The sequence below is a fragment of the Dermochelys coriacea genome, chromosome 1 (assembly GCF_009764565.3).
Source record: "Dermochelys coriacea isolate rDerCor1 chromosome 1, rDerCor1.pri.v4, whole genome shotgun sequence".
NCBI lineage: Eukaryota > Metazoa > Chordata > Testudines > Dermochelyidae > Dermochelys > Dermochelys coriacea.
In genome coordinates, this window is record NC_050068.2 from 310,072,557 (window position 1) to 310,094,246 (window position 21,690).

Genomic DNA, 21,690 nt, shown 5'->3' on the forward strand with positions numbered 1-21,690 from the left:
CCTGGAAAAAATTCTGAAGGAGAAATTAGTTAAGGACATTGAAGTCAATGGTAAATGGGACAAAATACAACATGGTTTTACAAAAGGTAGATCGTGCCAAACCAACCTAATCTCCTTTTTTGAAAAGGTAACAGATTTTTTAGATAAAGGAAATGCAGTGGATCTAATTTACCTAGATTTCAGTAAGGCATTTGATACCATGCCACATGGGGAATTATTAGTTAAATTGGAGAAGATGGGGATCAATATGAACATCAAAAGGTGGATAAGGAATTGGTTAAAGGGGAGACTGCAACGGGTCCTACTGAAAGGCGAACTGTCAGGTTGGAGGGAGGTTACCAGTGGAGTTCCTCAGGGATCGGTTTTGGGACCAATCTTATTTAATCTTTTTATTACTGACCTTGGCACAAAAAGTGGGAGTGTGCTAATAAAGTTTGCAGATGATACAGAGCTGGGAGGTATTGCCAATTCGGAGAAGGATCGGGATATTATACAGGAGGATCTGGATTACCTTGTAAACTGGAGTAATAGTAATAGGATGAAATTTAATAGTGAGAAGTGTAAGGTTATGCATTTAGAGATTAATAACAAGAATTTTAGTTATAAATTGGGGACGCATCAATTAGAAGTAACGGAAGAGGAGAAGGACCTTGGAGTATTGGTTGATCATAGGATGACTATGAGCTGCCAATGTGATATGGCTGTGAAAAAAGCTAATGCGGTTTTGGGATGCATCAGGAGAGGCATTTCCAGTAGGGATAAGGAGGTTTTAGTACCGTTATACAAGGCACTGGTGAGACCTCACCTAGAATACTGTGTGCAGTTCTGGTCTCCCATGTTTAAAAAGGATGAATTCAAACTGGAGCAGGTACAGAGAAGGGCTACTAGGATGATCCGAGGAATGGAAAACTTGTCTTATGAAAGGAGACTTAAGGAGCTTGGCTTGTTTAGCCTAACTAAAAGAAGGTTGAGGGGAGATATGATTGCGCTCTCTCTCTCTCTCTCTATATATATATATATATTTATCAGAGGGATAAATACAGGAGAGGGAGAGGAATTATTTAAGCTCAGCACCAATGTGGACACAAGAACAAATGGGTATAAACTGGCCACCAGGAAGTTTAGACTTGAAATCAGACGAAGTTTTTAACCATCAGAGGAGTGAAGTTTTGGAATAGCCTTCCAAGGGAAGCAGTGGGGGCAAAAGATCTATCTGGCTTTAAGATTCTACTCGATAAGTTTATGGAGGAGATGGTATGATGGGATAATGGGATTTTGGTAAGTAATTGATCTTTAAATATTCAGGGTAAATAGGCCAAATCCCCTGAGATGGGATATTAGATGGATGGGATCTGAGTTACTTTCCTGGGTATCTGGCTGGTGAATCTTGCCCATATGCTCAGGGTTTAGCTGATTGCCATATTTGGGGTCGGGAAGGAATTTTCCTCCAGGGCAGATTGGAGAGGCCTTGGAGGTTTTTCGCCTTCCTCTGTAGCATGGGGCATGGTTGACTTGAGGGAGGCTTCTCTGCTCCTTGAAATCTTTGAACCATGATTTAAGGACGTCAATAGCTCAGACATGGGTGAGGTTTTTCATAGGAGTGGGTGGGTGAGATTCTGTGGCCTGCGCTGTGCAGGAGGTCGGACTAGATGATCAGAATGGTCCCTTCTGACCTTAGTATCTATGAACATAGTGCTGGTTCGAGATTGGCCTAGACTGGAGCACCCTATTCATATACCCCGTGCTAAGTCTGGGGAGTGCAGCTTGGGGTCCGATTCTGCACCTGAACTCTGCCATTCAGGCCTGTCTCTCATGCTGGTTGACAGCCCTCAAGGCTAAAAACCTTGAGTGACACTACAGATGCTATAGCCAACAAAATGAAATTCAATGAGTACAAATGTAAGGTGGTACACTTGGGGAAGAGAAACCATATGCACAAATACGGAATGGGACGATAACTGGCTTGGCAGCAGCACTGCTGAGAAGGATTTGTGGTGGATCACAATCTCAACATGATCCAATAATGCGATGCTATTGCAAAATAAAAAAAAAGCATGCAAAATTGCATTTGCTATTACTCTGTTAATGCAGTCCACGTCACTGGAAGAGATAGTACTGTTCAACTCAATGCTGTCTGGGCCTCAGCTCAAGTATTGTCCAGTTTTGGTCATTGCTGTATAGAATGTATGTAGAGAAACCAGACAGGAACCAGAGGCGACCGACAAAGATGATCAAAGGAATGGAACGCAAGCCATATGCACAAAGGCTGAAGGAACTGGGTATGTTTAGTTTGGAAAAGAGGAGACTAAGGTGGGGACATGATAGCCATCTTCAAATACTTGAAAGGCTACCATAAGAAAGATGGAGGAAAATTGTTCTGTCTTGCTACAGAGGGCAGGACAAGAGGCAATGGGTTCAAACTGCAGTATAGCAGACTTAGATTAAATCTAAGGACAATGGAACAGACTGCCTAGAGAAGTTGAGGCAGCTCCTTCACTGGAGGTTTTCAAAAAGAGGTTGGATAGCCATGTGTCTTGGATGGTTTAGACGCAAAAAATCCTGCATCTTGGTCAGGGGTTAGACTACATGATCATTGCAGTCCCTTCGAATCCTATGATTCTATATTGATTGATTGGCCAAAACTGAGTTTAGTGCAAATCTTGTTTGAATAAAAGTTGCTTGATTTGGGCTCAGAATGATTGAGAAACAATGAATACCTTGTGTGGAGAGGATGGGTACACCAGTTTTAGCAAAAGAATGTGTCATCCCAAAAGGGGATTGGGCTAAAAAGACATAGAGTAAAACCAGGCTGTGCTAAGAACATCCCCCTCCATCAAGCTGTGAGTGTAGGCAGAGTTTAGCTTTGTTCCAGTTATGTCTTCAACTGTTTCCCTGTTGAAATGACACTTTGACATCATAAGTAGAACCCTCATTGGCGTGTAGAGAAAAATGTCATTTTTATTCTATGCTGAATATTTCCAAACTGTTTTTGGTTTTCTTTCACAATAAATCATGAGTTTAACACAGTTAGATATTGATTGCATATTGAAAGTGTTTGATACAACTGTCTAAAAATAAATGTAAAACTTTGTTTCCCTCCCCGCATTAACTATTTTTTAAGTTTTCAGTTATGAACTCAGTTTTCCGAAACAAAAATATGTATTTTTTGAAAGTTTCATCACAAGCCTCAAGTCAGTAAAGTCTTGGCTGCCCGGTCTCTCTGCAGATTTATGTAAACTTCCAGAGACCCTGTGTGAATGGAAGGAGTCTGAATCTGTGTCCATGGTAATCTCTTCAATGTGTGGAGGAAGTTACAATGGCATTAAGCCATGAAAAGGATCACTTGTTTTCATGGAAAGCAGTCAAGACATGCTTTGCATTCAGATAGCCAAGTTAATCAGAGCTGGACATCATTTATTAAGAGTTTTTCTTTGAAAGAGCTTAATGCTGGTCACCTGCTACACTCAAAAGATGCCACTTACTATATGACATAAGTAAATTATACAGAAAAGTTGGAGAACAAATACATCACAAGACAAAAAAATCCCATAATTATTTATAACCTCCACTGTGAAACAGGAAGCATGGCTATGTCGTATAAGTCCAGATTCATTGCTTAGCTTCAGCCAGTGGAAGCTGACTGATGTCAGGCTGTGAGCTCCAAGTGGCAGGAAGTCTGCAGCACAAGGCCCTCAACTCCCATTCCACATCTCCTGAGGAGGATGGGGGTGAGATGGCCAACACATCCAACAAAGTAGGCATGGAGGGGCCAGGGCACCCAGAAGTGGTGATTCAGACAGTCTCCCATGGAGCATCTACCCAGAGGGCTCCTATGGGACCCTGGTCAGAGGGCATATCTGCGCCCCCAGTGGAAGGACAGTCTGCTTTGCCCCAGGCATGAATGCTTTCAATGGCATAGGAGCCCTGGTGAGAACGAATAGCTCAAATTGCATCCCGCTCTGCCCTTGGAGGAAAACTCAAGCCTGTATGCTCCACTTTTGTTATGTTGAGTAATTACATTAAATCTATATTTAATGGAGCAAGTGGTACCAACTACATCTGTTTTTTAGATAAGCTGTGTTCATTTGGACAGTTAGCAGGTATTAAACTTGCAAGATCAAGAAACTAATGCTCAGTTTAGCTTCCTCAGAATGTCATTTCAGCAACAGTAAAAGATCACTTAACATCATAGCTTAATATGCTGCCAGATATTTCCAAAGTTTAATATTATACTTGCATTTACGGACAGTTTGATGATAAAAACCAATAAAGCAAATGTAATAGAATAAAAGTACGGCATAAGTCATCCATATTATTTTAGTTTAATTTTTTTTAATCAAATAGGCATTGCCATCATGTAATACAATTTTAGGGATACACTAATTTGCTGTGATGCTATGTGAAGCTGAATTCAAAGAGCATGGAAACTATATTTCCTGACCTTCCTGTAAAATGGCATTATCCAACAGCTTTCCAATATGAAGAAACATGTTTTTGTACTTCAGGTTCTGAACTAACATAACAAAGACAGCTGGTAGTTGTCCCTAATGGAAATCTGGAAATATTAATTCCAGGAATTATTTTCATTTAGCATATTGTGCCTCTCTGTTCCTCTCTACTGGTGGGTATATTTCAGTGCCTAACTATAGCAGGAGGGATGGTGGTTACCCAAAGATCAAACAAAGCACAAATGGAGAGACTGATTGTTGACATAGAGAAGGCAACAGCAACATCTCAGGAGCAAATAGATAAGAAACATAATGGCTGGCTTTTTTTATTTTTTAATTGAAATTGTCTCTGTTAGCCACACTGTCTTTCCACATGTGCGTTAACAAGAGAGAGAATTTCCCTACAAGTTAATATAACTGAATAGACCACTGACATTGTTTAGGAAGATTCACTGCCTTAACGTGAATAGCTAATCAAGAGTTCCCAAGGCTCAACACAAGCAGATGCTGCAGTACTTAAAGGGAGATCCCAAGAAAAAGGCAACATTAATAATTATTGTCAATTTTTGGCCTCAGTGAATTCCTGTGGCAATGAGTTCCACAATTTAATGACTTATTGTGTAGGAAAGTATTTCCTTTAATTGGTTTTGAATTTCCCACCTTTTTAATTTAATTGAATGTTCCCTTGTTCTTATGTTTTGAGCAATGGATAACCAAAGTTCCCAGTCTTCCTTCTCTAGGCCATTCATTATTTTACATATATTTTATCCCCTCTTATTCATCTCCTTTCCAACGTTAACAATCCCAGTCTTAAAAACAATCAGGAGTCGGGTGGCACCTTAAAGACTAACAGATTTATTTGAATCTCAGTCTTGTCAATCTCTCTTTTTCCATACCTTTGATCATTCTCATCACTCTTATTAGTTCTTCAATATGCTTTTTTTGAGATGGAGTGATCAATACTGTATACAATATTCCAGATGAGGCTGCAACATTGATTTATATAAAGGCATTATAATAATCTTTGTACTCATCACCATCCCAGCTTTATTCATCCTATCATCTTATTAGCTTTTTTTTGACCACAGCTGCAGCAGGGGTTTTGTGAATTCCAAAGTCTTCATTGAGCAGTCTATGTTGAAGATCCTTTTCTTGAGTTGATAGTTAGTTAATTTAGAATGCTGTAAGGTATATCAGTAGTTCAAATTTCTCCCTCCAATGTATATCACTTGCCATTTATTGACAAAAGCATTTCCAATTTTGTTGCACGTTCACCTACTTTCTTTGTCTCCCTGAAGTTCCTCACAGTCCTCTCTAGTCCTATAAATAGCATAACTTTGTCATCTGCAGATTTTTAAGGTTTTCTGTTTAGCTCAAATACCCTCTAGAACCTTGCCATGTAGCCGTATTGGTTTAGTCTTTGCTTTCTTGGTTCCCTTTCTGTTAAGCAGTAGAAGTTTTTTCTGAGACTTTTTTTAAAGTAGCATCCATGCTAAGACTAAGAACTTTACTTCCTTTACTTTTAACTTTACATCTTTTTTCGACCAACCATCTCATTTTGTTGAAATTTCCCTTTCTAAAGTTTAGTATCACTGTATCACTTTTTGTTATGGACTTACTTGTCCCTTGGAAGTTGAACCCAATTATAGTGTGGTCAGTTATTTAGTGGTCAGCTACAGCCATTTTTTGAATTAGCTGCTAGGTGTTACTGAAGAATAAGGCTTTGTCTACACTACACAGCTTTTAGCGACACGGCCATGTTGACGTGACCATGTCACTAAAAGTCAGGCAGTCTAAATGCTGTTTGCAGACAAAATACTTCCACCCCCTACAAGTGGGGTTCACACTGTCAATAGGAGAGCGCTCCTGCTGACAACGAGCCTTTTACACTGCCACTTACCACGGCAAAACTTTTGTCTTTCGTGGGGGAGTGGGTGGCTTTTTTAAGCACTGTGAATGACAAAAGTTTTGTCTTCAATTGGTAGTGTTGACAAATCCTAAATCAAGATTAGCCTCTGTTTTTTTGTGCTCTAGAACTTATTGTTCCCAGAAGCAATCACTTAAAATGTTGAGAAATTGTTTTTCTAAATGACAGGTTTCAGAGTAGCAGCCAATTTAGTCTGTATTTGCAAAAAGAAAGGGAGTACTTGTGGCACCTTAGAGACTAACAAATTTATTTGAGCATAAGCTTTCGTAAATGCTTCTGATGAAGTGAGCTGTAGCTCACGAAAGCTTATGCTCAAATAAATTTGTTAGTCTCTAAGGTTCCACAAGTACTCCTTTTTCTTTTTGTTTTTCTAAATGTTATCCCATTGTGCTGTTTGACCAGTGTATGTGTGAGTAGTTGAAGTCCCCCGGTATATCATTTTGCTGCTGCTTTGATTGCACAGGGTTGAGAGAGATCAATCTCCTTTCCTTGATCCAGGGGCCAGTCATGTAGCCCTACTAATATATTTATATCCTTATAGCTTGGAATTTGTATCTATTCAGATTCAACTGTGTATTCCTGTCTACTCAGAATTTTTACCTTGCTAGAGTCTGTGGAATCATTTAGATGCAACTGTACAACCCAACCTCTTCAGCCTTGTCTGTCTTGGTTATATAGTTTATATTACAATATTCCATCTTTTTTTTTGTCTGCTTCGATAATGCCTATTCTATTTAGGTCTATATCCATTACAAGGCATTCTAATTCACCTACATTTGCTTTTAAACTTCTTGCATTTGAAGATAGACAATTACAAGTTTTTACTCTTGACTAGGTGCCTAGTTTTATTTAATTTCTTAATCTGACTTCCTGCTAATTTTATAGAATTTACCTTTGTGTTTTGTACCCTCTCCTTGTTCTACTTCAGTTGTAATTTGCATCCTACCCTTTATTAGATATACAGATAATGTTGTATTTCTGATGTACTTAACAGATGTCTCTGTTTCATTGATTTGCTTCTCAACTGGCCAGAAGTGGCGGAAGCTCCCTAAAAGTGGGGAGATCACCAGTGCCCAAACCATGGTCCTGCCCCCGCACAACCACTTTTCCCCAGAGGCCCTGCCCCCTCCTATGCCCCTTCTCCCTGAGGCTCTGCTCACTCCTTTCCACCCCTTCCTCCTGTTGCTCGCCCTTACGGCCAGTAAAAAATGAAGGGGCCATAGCTCCCGATCCTCTCTTGTTCTGGCACCCCTGCTGCTGGCTTTCCCCCAGTGCTTAATTTAAACACTCCTCCAAAACCTTATTTATTAACATGCCAGAATTCTGGCTTCATTTTCTTTAAAATGGAGTCCATCCTCATTTGAGTGTGATCCGCCTTCCTCAAAATGTTCCCCAGTGCCTAATAAGCTTTGTACCATCTTCTCAACCACATGTCATGCTGGTTGGAGTGGTTCATGACTGTGAGTGCCTTCCTCAGGGCAGACTGTCAGAAAACAGGACAAACACCCCAAATTGATCGTGTGTTCTATAATTAGATTTCATCAAGCCAGTGACAAATGTGAACTCCTGGATCACACTATAGTCTTACCATGGAGTCACAGACAGTCCCCTTAGACACTCCAGTCTATCTTGCTACCCCAACAAACTGGACTTTGTGATAAAATGGTTACTTACACTAAAAATCACATCATATTTAGGCTACTTCCAGTTCCAAGAGACCAGTTGCTTACCCCAGATCAGTAGGTACTCTAGATCTTACACTAAAGATAACGCTGGTAGTCAGTCCTACAGTAAACTAATTGAAGGTTTATTAGCTAAGACAAGGAAATGAGAGTTATTGAGAGGTTAAAGCAGGTGAAATGTATGCACAAGTGAGTCACAGTTTGTAACTCCAAATGGTGGCAGTAATGTAATAAACTGCCAGTTTCCCAAAAATCTTTTCGAGGACCCAGATTGTGTCTGGGGATCTCCGCTTTGCATCTGGTACACTTCCCTGTAAGAGTCCAGGGATCCAGGATCTTTCCTTGAATTCATATTTATAGCTTCGTCTCACAGAAAACAAGCTGACAATGTCACTATCTCCAGGGGCTTTTGCTTTGATGACTGAGAGTCAGGAATGCATTTTGAGTCATTGAACTCCAGTCATCACACACACAATGACCACTTGCTTTCAAATTAGCACTTTTCTATTAAAGTCCTTCATTTGCATTTCACAACACTTTTCTCCTTTGATGGGTTATTTAGTTACAAGGTTATACACAATGTAAATGTTTGCTACTACATTAGGAATGAACTACAGATAAGTGAAAACAATGCAAGTAACATCCCACTAGTTTTCATGAAGTTTAAACACCAAATACACTTGTATACATTTAACGGTCACTTTGATCTATACTAATACACAAGTGAATTGGCCAGGGCCTCTGACATGAGCTGGCACGTGGTCTGCCAGTGTCACACGATATATTGAGGGGTATTTTGCCTAGCTGTACTACGCATGGAACTGGAACTGGAACTATTTCAGAAGAAGCTACTACTGAGGCCCTGGATTTAAGCCTTCTACTTAGTAGCAAAATTTAGGTTCCAGGACTTCTTTCACGTCTCCCAGTATCATGACTACAGAGCACAGGTTCCTCAGTTGAAATCCATCTAGGTGTCTCATGATATCTGTCACCTTCACACCCAGCAGGCATGTCACCCAGCAGTTCTCAGTCACAACATACCCAACTGTTCACATTCCTGATGATCAATTCCCACCCCCCATCCCCATCTTCACTTTTGAAAATAGAATCTGCTTAAGTAAAGTAGATTGTCTAAGGAGCTCTAATTCAAAAACATAGTATTCTCCTCTGGATCAATTTTAAATGGAGGCACACAGTTAATTAAAGCTAATTTAGCATTTATTTGTGAGGATAATACGAGGTTTGACTTTTAAAGCTTTTATATTGGCTTTTATAGATCTACTTTTATTTAATCTCATATATAGTACTGAAGTATGGAATCTGCCACCCTGGGAAGGAAAAGATGTTAGTAGGAAAGATGACAAAATTATTTTTTGGCTGCTGCCAGTGTAGTTGGATGATTTTGATGAATCCATGTGGCTTAGTGATGAGAAAAATGGTCTACAAGCCAGGGGTACTCTGGTTTTAATCCAAGCCGTTGCACTGCATGAGCCTGGGCAACTTGCTTCACTGCTTAGTGCCCAGCTGTCGAACTGGATAATAAGCAGGAATCCACTGAAAAATAAAGCTTGCATCTACGCTGAGACTTCCAAGATAAATAAATTAGTCCTGTGCTCCAAAAAAGTATTTGGATTTTGATCTGTAAAAGTAGTTTTTTACCTTGGCAAAATATTATGTATGAACTATTCATTGTCTTGAACAGAATTTTAAACCTGTCTAATTCACTAAATGGTTGCTTTCATTATCAAGAAGGCATCCTGTGCAGTATCTAGATTGCGGGTTGGGCTACATTCTGTTCTCAGGTATTCTGGATTCAAACTAGTGTGTCTAAAAAGCAGAATGAAATCCCATATGTCTAAAGTAATTTAAACATAACATATAAACAAATGCTGTATATAGTATGTTTTCTAAGAAGGTCAATTGCAAGTTTAAATGTCCCCCTACTGAGAGGAAAAACGAAGTACCATTGACCAGATTCCTACCTGTCAAATAATATCTGAAGAGCACAGCAGAGGTATTCATGTATCCTAGAGATGCATTATACCACAACATTTATTGTTTTTTCTAAAGAAAAGATGACAAAGAAAAGCATTACTGGATTATTTGAAGAAGGCACTGTGTAGCAGCTGAATGTCTATTCATTTGAATAAGTTTCCTCTAAAGTCTGAAGGGCCAAAAAGTTCAGTTTCTCTTTTTTACAACATGTGATCCTAAGGCCATGGAAATCAACTGGAGTCTTTACACTGAGTTCCTTGAGTTTTGGATTAGGCTCATAAGGTGATATTTTTGAAAAGGACCTAAGCAATTTAGGCTTCTAAATTCCATTTTCAAAAGTGATTTAGCTATGTAGGAGCTTAATCCCATTTAATTTATAAGAGATGTGGATTCCTAAGTAGAGCTGTGTGAATAATATATTTTTTTGGTTCACTGGAAATTCTGAAAAATTAGAAAAAAATGTTTTGGGTTGATCCAAAATTGCGATTTGCTAAAAATTTTAAAAAAATTTGAATTTGGAAAAACTTGTTTTTGGTTGAACTACACATTTTTTTTTAGCCAAAAATGAAATGTTTCATTTTGATTTTGAGCTTTTTCTGTATTATTTTTAAAAAATCAAGGGAAATTTTGAAAGTAAGTCACTTGAAATCAAAATATTTCATTATGTGAATGTCAAAATGTTTTTTATTATTTGTTTTTTTTTATTTTTAGTTTTGTTTTACCGAGACAATATTTGGCAAATTCAGCATGAATTTGCAAAATGTTTTGGTCAACCCAAATCTGCATTTTTTCCCTGGGGGGGGGAATTTGGGGGGGGGGAAATCTTTCACAGCCTCTACTCCTAAAGTCACTTTTGAAAATGGCACTTAGGCTCTTAAATCACATGGATGCTTCTGAAAACTAGTGGGTAGTTCACAGATCGTTCCCTGCTTTCCCCCCACCAAGTCTGGTTGGAAGTACAGTTTAAAAAAAATTTTTTTTTTGGTCTGGGTGATTGTCATTGCAATTGACTGTAAACAAATAATGGTTATGAAGTTTGTTTCTGTGTTACAGTGTTCAGACTATGCCTTGTTCTCAGGCTTTATCTCATTTTTGTTGCAAATGTTTAATTTCCTTCCACTAGAAAGTCAAAGAAAGAGCCAAGATCTGTTGGCACTTGGTTAGGCAGCACTGACAGCTAAATGACACAATATGTGAACTTTCATTTGTATTCAAAACTAATTTGAAACCTGTGAGAGATTAGCTGAGGTGAAGTTTTCCAGTTTAGTGTTACAAAGTTCAAGATGGCAAGTAACAAAAGGTCATAACCTGCATTTTGTGGCTCAACAGACAAATTCAGGCTCAACAAACAAACTGAGACATGGTGCACCAATACCACACAAGAATTGGTAAAAGGCCTTTTTATTTGACTATATGTGAGATGATGATTGCAGAAAGGTAAAGTTTCATATTTTCAATGGTTGATTAAACACCGTATCTTTGCTGAGGAAAATTACCTAAGTTTGGATAGCTTGTTGCCCATCATCCTAAAAGGCTGTTATTTCAGCGTTCGGGGGCAACTTTTAGAACTAAATTAGTCACAATGGACACTTGGAGAGAGAAAATATTAAATGGATTCTGTGTAGATTCTGTATTATGAAATTAGCTGAATTCTGACTCTCTTCAGGTTTATCTGAAATGTGTGCAAATCAGCATTGCTTTTTTCTTTTTTCCCGTCTTCACCATATTCTGGCTGGCCATGTGGCTTCACACAACCCCTAAACAGCTTCTCATGAAGATTTCTCCAAGGATGAGTGCATAGCAATCACATATGCACCAGCAAGGTACACAAATATACCTAGAGTATAACACATGATTCCTGAGCCCCACCTTGGAATGCTCTTGTGAATTCAAAAAGAGCCTGCAAAGTGCCAGTTTTGTGGGATTTCAGAGAACTAGGATTAGGGATCAGTTATGCCTCACAGTTCCTCTCATAGAAACTTTTTCTCACTTTTCTCTTACATATGCATATCCAAGAGAGCCAGCATTTGGCCCTAAAAATATACCAGATGATAATAGGAATATAAATAGCAATAACTGAAATGAAGAATAGAAAGTGAGTCCAGTAAAAGAAATATCATGAGTATATATTTAAGAATTGCCATTACCTCAGTATCTGCAGTATTCCCTATACTTTACCAACACATATTTTAGGGAAAAATCGCAAGTACTGAGTTGTTCACTAAGGTCAATGAAGACTCTCTAAGCACAGCCAATGTACAACACACCAATATGTTTACAGTAGTCTAGAAATGTAATAAAGCTTTGCTGGATAGAATTGTGCAACACATTCATGTATTACTGATGTAAAAACATCAAACCCTTATTGGGTTGAGGACCAGATGGTTGTTGGCCTACATCTCTTGCCAGACTCAAAGTTAGGGAGTAAGAACCTTGTTAATATCCATGTGAGGAGTAGCCTGCCTGAAATGGGTAAAGACAGGGCCATGACCTCCTGTACCCCATGTTGGTCAGTGACCACACACTGTACCCTCTAGTGGAACAACCATTCCGGCATGCTCTTCCCTAGGAGCTTTGATTTAACCAGAATTCTTCCTGCAAATATCAGAATGTCTCCTTTACACCCTCTCTGGTGCACCTCTGTTTGCAAAAGGCAAATTCTAGCCATTACTGAAGATAGAAAATGGGAATCTAATGGTTTATAAAATCTATTTCTCATATCCTGCTTTACTAAGTATATTGACAGATTAAGAATAGTGCAGGCAGCCAGTAAATTGCATGAAGATTTTAGCAAAAATTATGATGACTGTTTGTTTTTCCCGAACATGTTAATAGCTTGTTCTTTTTTAATAGGTGAGTAAAGGCTAAATGAAACCTTAGGAAATGTGGATGTGCATTCAGTCTATAGGCTGGGAAGAATTCCGGACACCATCTACATAATGGTCCCTGCCTTAGGCATATCCAAACCTAAGTCATGACATGGACTGGCATTGTGTTTTAAATACTAAAAATATGCAGTGGGATCATCTGGGTAGCTAGAATGCACTGATGAAACTTTCAAGGCATCCTGCTTCAATGCTTTGAGAAGATCATTAATAGGATGCACAAGAATGGCCTTCGTTGTTAATATTCAGTGTTTTAACTTTTATGACATCTCTTGCCCAAGGTTAATCAGATAGTAAAGTCATATACATTTACATTGGTTTAACTGGTCAATACACACTCTTCTAACCATTAGAGCACAGTGTTAAGATCTTGCTAAAGTCACACAATAAATGGCATTAATATAGTTCCCTGTAGGCATTGCTCTCCCCTTCTTTTTTTTTTTTCTTAAAAAAAAAAGGGGGGGGGGGAAGCCCTATATAATATGTCCTACTGACAGACCATTTGCTGAGTGACAGAGGTACTCAACACTTACCATACAGATATATTTAAGAAAAAGCACTGAGCACTGGGAAATACTATGGTAACCTAAATACAATTGTATGGCTACTTTTGGTCAGTAGTGACTTTTTAATGGTGACTAACATATGCGGCATGCTGCTATAAGCCCTGTACCATATATTCACTTTCTCATTGACAGCAGCCTGAAAAAATTCATCAAATTCAATAACACATCTTTGGGGGAAAATGATGCTGCCAAGGATGGTTGGAAAGTAGCCAAGAAAAATGATAAATGACAGCCAGAAAATGCAATAATAGATAATGTAATAAGAAAAGGAGTACTTGTGGAATCTTAGAGACTAACAAATTTATTTGAGCATAAACTTTCGTGAGCTACAGCTCACTTCATCAGATGTTCACGAAAGCTTATGCTCAAATAAATTTGTTAGTCGCTATGGTGCCACAAGTACTCCTTTTTCTTTTTGTGAATACAGACTAACACAGCTGCTACTCTGAAACCTGAGATAATGTAATGCGTTTGCAGCTTCTTGGGCATAGCAGTGCGTATAACTCATTAACTGTATGTTTCCAGGCTTCTCCTGTATTCCACATGTCAGGAAATATTTTTTAATGTACAGCTGCAAAGTGTGAATGTCCACTTGCAATGAATACTTCTAAGCCTATACAAAACTTTAGAATGTCTGTACCTGGATGGGTGCACAAAACAAAGCAGATAGGCAGGTTTTATTCCAGTCTGCTTTGTGATGGAAGATCAGACAGTCAATGAAAACACACTGCTGAGGAGCACTTAAATGAGAGGGTAGAAATACAAGCCTTGTCTCTAGATCCTGGCCTGATGTTGCTGTCCTTGACAGTTTTGCATATCAGTTTCACTGGGAACAGAACTGGGTTCTCTGTGGACTCCTAATCAAAACACTGCTAGTTTGAATGCTGTGTGTGTGTGTGTGTGTGTGTGCGTGCGCACATTTAAAAGTTATTTTAATTTTATAAAATGCCCTTGGTGCAATTTCTAGACGTAAATACAGATCAATATTAAAACCACACAAGGTAATCCCCATCTTCCAAATGACGTCAAATACTCCCAAAGAGGACTCTGATATCTCCATAAAGTGCAAAAGACATTCAGACTCTTAAAACCACCCTTTCTGGCAAATGTCTAAAGACCAATTCTGCTCACTTAAACCCATGCAACCCTATTTATTTGAATATTGCATGGGTGTAAGTTAAACAGAATTTGCCACTGAGTGAATTCTAACACCTTGCTAAGCAATTAGAAGGTCAATAAATTTGGACTCCGTCCAACAAATAGGGAAAACAAATGGTTTCAACTTTAGAGATGGTGCACAAGAACAGGAGTTTTCTAACAGCTTGAATCTGCAACTCTTTACTTCTACTAAGTAGCTTTTACTCCTGTGAGAGTTCTTTGGGGCTACTTATGATAGTGTCATAAGGCAGCTAGGACCAAAAGTAAGTATGGCTTGGTAGATGTGTTGTTAACTATATGATATAGTCTTACTAAGAACTAATATTAAAGAAAACCTTTCCAAAGTCAAGTTAGAAGTGCCTGCTAATGCCTTAGTTATAGTATTTACATGATGATGTGTTTTATAACGTTTATAATACATGTGTTTATAAAATTGCAATGCTGAAATGCCTTGTTTGGTGGGATACGGAAACCTAAAAGTTTTCATGCTGGGAAAACGATCAAACATAAAGATTAAAAAGCAATAAACTCATTTATGTTTTACTTGTATTTAATATTTTTCTAGCCATACTCTTTCCTAATTACTGAATTGTAATGGATGCAGATGCTGTTCTCCGTTTTTCTATGGAACGCTAGTGAAGTGAATGAGGATTGAACAAATATAACTAAGGTCAAAATTTGGCCCATGGTTTTTAAATAAAATCCTTGTCTATCATAGTCCATCTCCTTCCTAAGTATGAAATCAGATGGATCTCTTTGAGTGCACAAGCGTTGAACCTGGATTTATCAAAGGAATAATTAATTGGTATTTTTCAAGGGTTCCTTTTAGATGCCTAATGGAACCTTGAAAATTCCCATAATTTTCCTTGCCTCACTCATCATAGGCTCTCTCCTGATCCCATTAAACTCAATGGTAGAACTCCAATTGACTTCAATGGGAGCAGCATCAGTCTCCATACCTCCATCAAAGATGGACTGGCCTTACTTTAGAGCCCATCTTTATTGCTTTTTTAAATTATATTTTGGGGTTAGATGAAAATACTGGGAGACATGAGATTTTTCAGGCCCAAAACACATTTACAATTTGAATGAATAATGCATAATTAACTTCTATTCTATATGTACAGAACATCAGCCCTACAGTCCTTTATTTTCAGAACACCCCATAAATGCAGAAATGAGATGTTCTTTAAATATGCCCAGATTCTATAAATAAGCTATTTAATGACAGATTCATATCTAAGATGAGATTCTATGCTAGGCCTGTTAAAGACTCAGCCAAAGAAGCTGCAGCCCATGGGAAAAGGGAGCTAAACTGGCTTTAACTTACCTTTGTGCCCTGCTGATTCTGGTGGCTGGAGTGATTCCCAGTATAACTAATCCCTAAGGGCCTGAATAAGATACAGCAGCCTCCTCACAGTGCCCTCTGGGCAGCAGTCCTGCTCAGATTCTCTGCAGGACTATGTGCTGTGGCCCTATCCCAACATGCCCCTTCTGCCGTGAGCAATGTCTCCCGTTTTGGAACTTGTGAGGAGGGTTCCTGGCTGGATCTGAGGTTTTTAAAAGACACTCTATGCCCTCTGGCCCCTTTACCCAATGTCAGTAATATAAAGGAGCCAGAACAAATGTGAGGGTCACATGCATAGAAGTGTTTTGGTTTTTATTGACAGAACTATTTGTTGTTTACTTTTGCATTTTAATTGAGTCAGCCCAGAATTTTTATTAATCTTACTCCTAATTTACCTCTGGGTAAGTAACTTCACTAAGGTAAATGGAGCTAAACTGGTGGTTTAACTGATGAGGTAAATGGGGGTAAAACTGATGTAAGTGAGAGGAGACTCTGGCTATTTATATTTATAATTGTGAAAAATAACTACTAGATCTTGTCATTCTCAGTCCTGCAATTTTAACCAGAAAAATAATCTTCCTCCATTTCTTCTCCTGGCTAAGGACTGGAACATGCAACAAGGTCAACAACAAATGAGTCAACCTGGTAGTAACCCCTTTTGATCAGTGTAGCCTCTTGCCAGAAATGTCCCTTAAGTGCCAATGGAAATGCGATGTGCACTACTGAAATCCATTTGTGCAGAAATAAAAGAAAATTAGTTTCACAACCTCACAAGTAAATTTTTGGCCCAGTAGAAATGTGGGAATAGGGAAAGGAAAAACATTTTGATTATTTTTCACTCCTATCTGATTTTCATAGAAAGGTAGCCATGCAACTGGCTAAACCATGACCCTATGACTCCGCCAACTTGTTATACGAATAAATCAACAAGCTGTGGAAACCTGTTCTGCAGCTTCACGCAAGTCTATGTGCATATGGAAACATGAAGTATTTTTGCTTTATAAAATAAATCCTCCAGTAATAGAGTTCAAACTATTTTTAGGTGTTGGATGAAATACTGTGGGTCAATTTTACAAAAGCCATGCTGCCATCAATTTTTAAAATCAAGCGTTCGGTCCAGAAATTAGTTACTAATAATGCAGATTTTGACATCATTTTTTGTTTCCTCCTTTTTAAATTATTTTCTTCTTCCATTCAGCTAAAATAATTTTTTAATTTAACCACAATAAAACATTGCATTTACATGGGTGCCTACTCCCAGGTTACCAGGAATAAAATGATTGTAGATTTGCCAATTATAACACACAATAAATTATACAAAGATATCCCGTCCCTATTTTGTCCATACATTGTCAGCTGGTCAACATCAAGTGTTTACACAAAGCATTATTGTATTTTTTCCATAGTAGTATTATACCAGTACCACAGAGGAAAAACTGTTACGTTTATGTTCTCTCTTTCTCTCAATCTTTTCTCTAACTCTCCCCTCCCCCACTGTGTATTACTTCCACCATCACCTTCCTCAAAAGCATTTTGGAGGGTGTGTGTGTGTGTGTAATATCTATCTATATCAATTTTTTAAAAAGGAAAGAAAGCAATAGGAAAAAAGTTAACTGCAGATGTTGGAAAGCATAGTATTTCTAAATCAGTTTTCTGTGATCATTTTGAAAAGAGTACAATAGGTGAATAGAGAGTAAAGAAGGTGTATGAACTTAGAAAATCCACTGGCATTTATACAGGCTTCCCACAAGATTCACTGGGTATAAAAGTGTATAATGCACGAAAAAAGTGAATCCTTCTCCTTTTTTTCTTGTTCATTGATGCTATCACTCCTTGTCCATCAGACCTCTGTATGGAATTTAAAAAGTGGTGGTACTCTCTCACGCCCAAACTCTGCTTCTTTAGCATATGAATGCCCAACAGATTGGTTGAAGTAACAATTAGGAGAACAATAGATAAAGGAAGAAATTGGAGACCACAACTAACACCTGGGAATCAGGGCTTAAACAGCTTTCTTTTACATATTGATTAAAAGAAAACACTAGCAAATGCATATTGACTGAAAATGTGGTACAGAAAAAGTGCTAATATACATAATGCATAATGCATCACTTTCAGTTACACTCTACAAATAGGTTTCAGAGTAGCAGCCGGGTAAGTCTGTATCCGCAAAAAGAACAGCAGCACTTGTATCACCAGTACTTGTGATAGAGACTAACAAATTTATTTGAGCATAAGCTTTTGTGAACTACAGCTCACTTCACTGGATGCATAGTGCAAGGTGCTACAAGTACTCTACAAATAGCTCACTTACCACTTTGCCTCATAAGGGCCTGATCCTGCTGTCTTTGTGCACACCAAATTCCTGTTGACTACAGTGGGTGTACAAGATTTCAGGAGAAATGTCTTAAAGGAGTTCGAGTCATGTGGATGATACCGGTGTCCTGTCAGACTTAGCAATATGCATCTACTCCAGGGAAAAAGGTGGAAAATATTGTGATATATATGTAAATATTCTTGCCCAGAAGCAACTATAATTGTAATGTCCTATAATCAACAATATATGACGACTTTCTCCCAGGGATCCTGGTGAAAATAATATATGGACCTTGCTGAGCTAACTTGTTTGTTTTTTTGTAAAATTTTATCAATGGCACAATATGAGCAGAGTTTTACAGCATTTTCCCAAAAAAAGACAATCGGTACATGTACTTGGTATGCCTGCTAAGTTAATTGTTTCTGCAGTTACAGTGTGCTTCTTTTGAACAATGTTTAAAGAAGCTACACTAGGATTATGACCCTAAAATATGACTGGGATTCTCAAAACTCCTGCAACCTCTGTCTAAAGGTGAGGGCCCAGATTCTGCTTTTATCACCTGTGCACACCAATAAAGTCACAAGAGTTTATAAGTGAGAGCAGCGTTTGGTCCGAGGTTATTTAATGGTGGATATTCATCTACAAACAAATCAAGGTATAATACGCACTTTTAGTAGTAATTTTTCTATTCAGTGCTGAAATTCCATTGCAGAAAGCTTTGTTCTCCCTATCGTCAAATGAAGTCACTAGTCACATGCTAGACAAAGAAAGACTTAAGGTGAAATCCTGGCCCCTTAAAGTCAATGACAAAATTCCCACTGCCTTCAATGGAGCCAGAATTGACCATTTCTGAAGGGCCAATACAGAATATGTTTTCTGGAAGTGAGAATTTCTGGTGCCAGTTGCTGTACTTTTTAAAAGTGGAAATATAGATGTGATGGAAAGAAGGGAATGGGGATGGAATGTAGACTGGAAAGAAGAAAGATACATTTCATTAGTCTTGCTACCTACAAGTATATCAAATGTGCATAAGCTAAAGCTTTTTAAAACTGATCAATAATCTACAATCAAATAAAACTACCAAATACATTTCTATTTTTTGCATATTTGCTTATAAGACAGATATAGACTGAAATATGGATGGCACTAGTGTTCTATTTAGCCTATATTTACCATTCAAAATCTAAAACAGGTGAATTTAATAAATGTCTAGGCACTAAAAATGATGATTCACTTGTGTCATATTGTCTAGCATTTCAGAGTAGCAGCCGTGTTAGTCTGTATCCGCAAAAAGAAAAGGAGTACTTGTGGCACCTTAGAGACTAACAAATTTATTTGAGCATAAGCTTTCTTGAGCTACAGCTCACAACTGTGAGTGCCTACTTCAGGCCAGAGTGTCAGAAAACAGGGCAGATACCCCAAACAGGTGGAGTGTTCTATAATTAGATTTCACCAAGCCAGTGAACTCGTGGATCACTATACTGGTCTAACCATAGAGTCACAGACAGTCCCGTTAGCCTCTCCAGTCTATCTTGCCACCCTGACAAACCGGACTTTGGTATAAGTGACCTTTTATCACAAAAAATACATCATATTTAATTTAGGTTACTTCCAGTCCCAAGAGACCAGTCACTTACCCCAGATCTATTGGAACTCTAGATCGTATACCAAAGACAATGCTGGCAGCCAATTCTATAGTAAACTAACTAAAGGTTTATTAGCTAAGAAAAGGACATGAGAGTTATTGAGAGTTAAATATAGGCACAGGTGAGTCACAGTTTGTAACTCCAAATGGTGGCAATAATGTAATAATGTCTTTCCCAAATAATTCCCAAAAGTGTTTTCCAGGATACCCAAAAGGTGTCTGAGGAGCTCTGTTTTGCATCTGGTACACTTCCCTGTAAGAGTCCAAACCGTCCAGAGATGTAGGACTTTTCCTTGAGTCCATGCTCATAGCTTCTTCTCTCAGAAAACAAGCTGACAATGTCACTACCCACATGGGCTTTTCCTTTGATAATGGAGAGTGAGGAATGTATTTTGAGTCTTTGACCTCTGATCATCACACACAATGGCCACTTGCTTTGAAGTTAGAACTTTTCTGTTAAAGTTCTTCATCTGCATTCCACAAGGCTTCTTTCTCATTAGATGGGTTATTTAGTCACAGTGGAATACACAATGTAAATGTTTGTTACAACATTATAACGGGATACAGATAAGTAAAAACAATGCAAATAACATCCCACTAGTGTTCAAGACATTTAAACACCAAATATACTCGTACCTTTAACAATCACTGTACTAACATAAAAGTGAATTGGAGTGGGGCTCTGGCATGAGCTGGTACCTGGTCTACCAGCATCAGAACTTGTTTGTGGATTCATCCTTTTTTGTTGTTTGTTGTTACTGATACTTTTCTGTTCTTCTTATGTTTTTTTGTAGATTTGGTTTATGGATACTATAGACAGCAGAGAAAAATGATGGAAGAGATTGACTGGTCCTATACAGGTAAATGTATTTTGTGACTGAAGGAAATATTTTTATTTGATATTTCACATTCACTATTATAACTCCTGGAGTCTGCAATATAGCTGTAGCTAAAATTGTACTGGAGACTGAATTATATATAAAGAGTTTGAAATTAAGTCTGGAAAGCTTCAGTAATAAGTACTGATTCAGTTGGTGTAGAACAGGCTAGATTTGTTTTAATTGAATGTGTTACACTCAAAAAGGCATGGCCCTGATTAAGCAAAGTGGTTTAACATGCAACTGTCTTTAAGACTTGAGTCACCCTCTACTATTAGGCGTTTTCTCTCATCACCTGTATATCACGATTTGGGGATTATGTAAAGCAGACAGACAGGCCATGACTGGCTAAGTCCTGGTTGAGGGGTAGCGAAATTACCTGTACCTGCTCTGTCTACTCTGGGACTCTGTGGGATTCATCTTTGGAGCAGCTGAGTGTCTTTTCCACATCAGCTACCATACTGACTTAACCATCCTCAGGATCGGTCAGTCTGGTACAGAACTCCCATCAGTAGGAGGAAAGGGATTTAGTGCTGCTTGGGATTTACCCACTTGTCTTCAGTATGGACTGAATAACAGGTGAATAAGATTTATACAGGTGGGCTGTATAAGAACTTCAGGATTTGGCTCCCAGCTTTTGCTATAAAGGACTATCATCTTTCAGGCATATTGAAATATTAATTTTGTTCTAAAATGTTACTTACATCTTACCCAGAACCAATTTAAAAAAATGTAAAGTAACTTATAGTAGCAGTACATAGCCACATACTTTTTGTGTAGCTTTAATTGTTTAGTCACTTTCAAAAGGCACCAGTTATGCTTTTAATATATTTTTAGTTCA

General features: G+C 38.2%; 1 protein-coding gene across 9 annotated transcripts in view; it reads left to right on the forward strand.

Moving 5' to 3' along the window:
- The window catches only part of PTPRZ1 (protein tyrosine phosphatase receptor type Z1), a 220,581-nt gene that overhangs the window by 35,653 nt on the left and 163,238 nt on the right, over nucleotides 1-21,690 (forward strand). For all 9 annotated transcript variants that reach the window (XM_038421170.2, XM_038421190.2, XM_038421181.2 and 6 more), the window contains exon 2: nucleotides 20,766-20,831. In XM_038421170.2, coding sequence (XP_038277098.1) covers nucleotides 20,766-20,831 — 66 coding nt within the window. The remainder of the gene's footprint in view (nucleotides 1-20,765; nucleotides 20,832-21,690) is intronic.